This window comes from Aythya marila, assembly GCF_965140915.1.
Source record: "Aythya marila genome assembly, chromosome: 5".
NCBI lineage: Eukaryota > Metazoa > Chordata > Aves > Anseriformes > Anatidae > Aythya > Aythya marila.
Genome location: NC_139046.1, coordinates 33,046,154 through 33,049,707, shown reverse-complemented (window position 1 = coordinate 33,049,707; position 3,554 = coordinate 33,046,154). Strand labels below are relative to the sequence as shown.

The window sequence follows — 3,554 nt, the reverse complement described above, 5'->3', positions numbered from 1 at the left end:
GCCGTTGTTCCCAGCTACAGAGCCCCCCGGCGGGTCGGCGTCCCTACCTGGTTGTGCTCCTCGCCGTGCTCCAGGTGCACGATGCCCTGGCTCCTGCCCTCCGTGTCGCTCAGCACGTCGTCCTCGGAGTCCTCGAGGAGGGACGAGGAGCCCGTGGAGGAGAGCGAGGAGGTGGAAAGGCGGCGGGACTGCAGGTGCAGCGAGCTGTCCGTCCTCAGCCAGCCGCTCTCCGCGTGCGACGGCGGCGCCTTGGGGCTGCCCTGCGCCTCCTCGCCCTCCTCGGGGGTGACGGTGAGGCGGGGGATGACGGGCGGCAGCACCCCGTTGGGGGGCCGGCAGCCCCTCTTGGCCGGGTCGGGCAGCTGCCGGGCGGCGGCGGCGGCCACGGCGGCGCAGCGAGCCTCGAAGAGGGAGCGCAGCTCCCCGACGCTCAGCCGCGGGGCCAGGCTCAGCTCCGGGCTGCCGTGCAGCCCCGCTCGGGGCTCCATGGCCCGCTCGGCGCCGGCCGCCGGCCGGGCAGCGCCCCAGGGCGGGCGGCCGGGGGCGTGCATGAGGGAGCGCCGCTGCCGCCGCCGCCGGAGAAACTTCTTTGTCGCTCGCTCAGTCGCCGGCCGCCGCTCGGAGCCCGGCGGCGAGGCTCATGTCCAGCCCGCCCTCCCTGGGCAGCTCCGAGGCAGCCGCAGCCCGGCTACCGCGCCCGCTGCCCCGCCGCCAGGGCCATGGGGGCGCGGAGCCGCCGCCCCGCTCCGCCTCGGCGCCGAGGGGAGGAGCGAGCCCGGCCCCGCCGAGCCGAGCCCCGCGGCGGGGAGCCCCCGCCCGCCCCCTGCCTTGCCTCTTCGCCTTCCCGGCCCTTCGCCGCCTCCCCTCGCCTCCGCCCTTTTGCTTTCGCTTTCCCTCAGGCGCCCGCCGCTCCCCGAGGGCCGCCCCGGGATGGCGCCGCCTCAGGGCGGCCCCGCGGGGCGCCCCCCCCCGGCCCGCCCTTACCTCAGCCCCCGCCGCGCGCTCGCCAACGGCCAACGGCTCCCCGGGCACGGCGGCTGCGCGAGCCCCGGCCCGAGCCCCCCTCAGGGCGGGCGCCCGTGACATTCCCCCCCCCCCCCCCGCCTTCCCTGACTGGATTTTTTCCAATAACCGCACTCCCCCCCCCAGGCTTTTTACTTCTTGCCCGCCTGACTCCCACTCTGCCTAAAACGTAACCCTGCTGGGTTGCGACATGTGTTGTAATTGTAGGTATTAAGGCCCTTGGAAGGGGAGCGGCGTCCTGCCGCAGGGTTACATCAGCTGAGAGGATTAGTAAAATTAATAATTTTGGAACCGACTGCTAAAGTTTCAACTTAGTTTTTGCTCATTTATCTCATTGTTTCCCTGCTCTCTCCCATCTGTCTCTCCCATCTGTTGTCTCTTGCCTGGTGCTCAGGCTGGGAGCTCCTCAAGAAGGGGCTGCGCTTGCTCCACACATAATATGGCACGGCGGTGGCTGGGCTCCTGGACCCTGCCATGCTGCAGATAAGCTTTTGATAACCCACCTTGCTGCATTTGGGTTACTCGGTTGCCGTTGGGTATTTCACAGCCCAATCTCACAGATATTCCACACAGAGTGTGTTCCCATGAGGTGGCTGCTGAGCTGCTCTCAAGCACGGAGCTTGCAAATGCCCTGGAGCACACCCAAAGGCAGTGGGGGAACTCCACAAACAAAAATTCAGGCATCTTTAGAGACTTTTCTAGAAGCAGGTGCTGCCAAGGGGTATGCGGTGGGTGAGGCAGGGGTGACAGCTACCCCAAAATTATGTACACTTACCAGTAAAGTGCAGAAGAAAATGTTTGGCAGTGCAGTATTTCACTAACAGACGCTCAAAACCAGCACAACTGTAGTCACTTGTTCCTTCAAGGTAGACAGGAATAGTTTTGAGTTCTTCCTGAAAGAAGATAGAGTCATCACTTTTATTACGAACTGCATAAGTCATTTCAAATTTTATAGTGCAGAAAGTCTTAAAGTATGACTAGGCCTCAGACATACTGAGAGTCATAATTTAATTGAAAGCATGAAGTGATGGCTTTCTAAGAATACTCGCAGTTAAAAATTTACAGTTACAGCAGAAAACACAGTATCCAGTTTAAAATGGTTGTGGAAGATTACACATGCACAAGCTGGGCCCACTTAACTCATTTCTGTAGCTGTGACAGCTGCTGTCTGTAGACGAGCAAGATAGAAAAAGAGTTTATCCAGAGGACAGAGGTAGGTGCAGGTTTCCACAGGCCAAGCAGGGAGCCCTTCTGCAGGTGGAAGGACAGCTCAGCTTCCAGCGAGCCGCGGCTCACTCTGCTGATTCTGCAATTGCAGGATTATGCGGGGTCCATGATTAGGAAACCGGTCGGTTACATGGTTTCCTTATTTAGGAAACCTTAGCTCTCGCAACCGTCCTGAGACCGCCAACACACTCTACATAGTTCATTCTACAATTATAAAATATAATTTAAAGGTTTTAATTTCAACTCATAAAAATAGGTACAAAATACATGCAACACAATGTTAATCAATTGATACATGTATAAAATAGAAAAACAGCGTTTTAATTATATCGATTACTGGCAAATGGTTGGATCGGATTAGATGATAGCTGCTTTTATAATGCATCAGCTTTGGAGAGATACTGATCTCTGAAATGTGGGTAAGATTTAACTCGAAGTCTTTCAACACTAGCAGGAGGATGAAGAAATTCTTCAGTCAGCCAGGTATCACTGCATTAACTCATCGATGTACAACCGTTTTAAGAAAAGGAATGGTGACTGTGACCTGATGGTGAAGTGGAGATGACTTGTATTTTCCACTTGTGAAATGCTGCATTCCTGAGAGCAAAGGACTGTCAGCACTCATTAATGATGCTTGGCAAGAGCAAAATCTGATAAGATACAAATATGTGTCCCTATTTTACAGATGGGTAAACTGATATGCAGACAGCAAATGGGTTGACTGCAGGCATATAGTGAGTCAGTGGCAGAAAAGGGCACTTCAGATTTGCTGCCTGCTACTCTAACCGCCAGATCACGTTCCCACCTCCAGGGGTGGTAAGTTTGTCTATTGCAGCCATTCTGATTCATATTGATATTACCCTTACTGCTGTGGTTTCAAATTTCATACAGTCCTGATACAAAAAACAACTTCTGCCTTTATCTATGTGAGGAAAAAAAAAAAAAAAAAAAAAAAAAAAAGAGAGAGAGACTATTTCACTCCCATTAAATCCTTTCTAAACATTGTTATTATTAACACACTGCTTATTTTTACTTCCTCTTAGTTTACATTCTCACAGGGTGTCTAAGCCTTGACAATACAAAAGCAATAAATATGTTATGGATGCTTCTAGCAAACTTGAGTGATTTCACGTAGAAAAAAGTTTAAACATGATCCAGAGGGGAGCCTTGGATTTAGTTTAGCCTGTTTAGCACTTATAAAATACCTCACTCCCCACCTGAGCTAAAAGCATGGCAGCTGAGAAACACCCCATCTTTCAGTTCAATTTCAACTTGAGTATAGCCTACAAAGACCTCAAAAGCAG

The 3,554-nt window shown here is 53.9% G+C and overlaps 1 protein-coding gene across 1 annotated transcript in view; it reads right to left on the bottom strand.

Annotated features, from left to right (window-relative positions):
- ITPKA (inositol-trisphosphate 3-kinase A) overlaps positions 1-808 on the bottom strand; it is a 39,550-nt gene extending 38,742 nt beyond the window's left edge. Inside the window, exon 1 of the mRNA XM_082761442.1 lies at positions 48-808. Coding sequence (XP_082617568.1) covers positions 48-551 — 504 coding nt within the window. The 5' untranslated portion in view covers positions 552-808. The remainder of the gene's footprint in view (positions 1-47) is intronic.
- Positions 809-3,554: the final 2,746 nt, after the last annotated feature.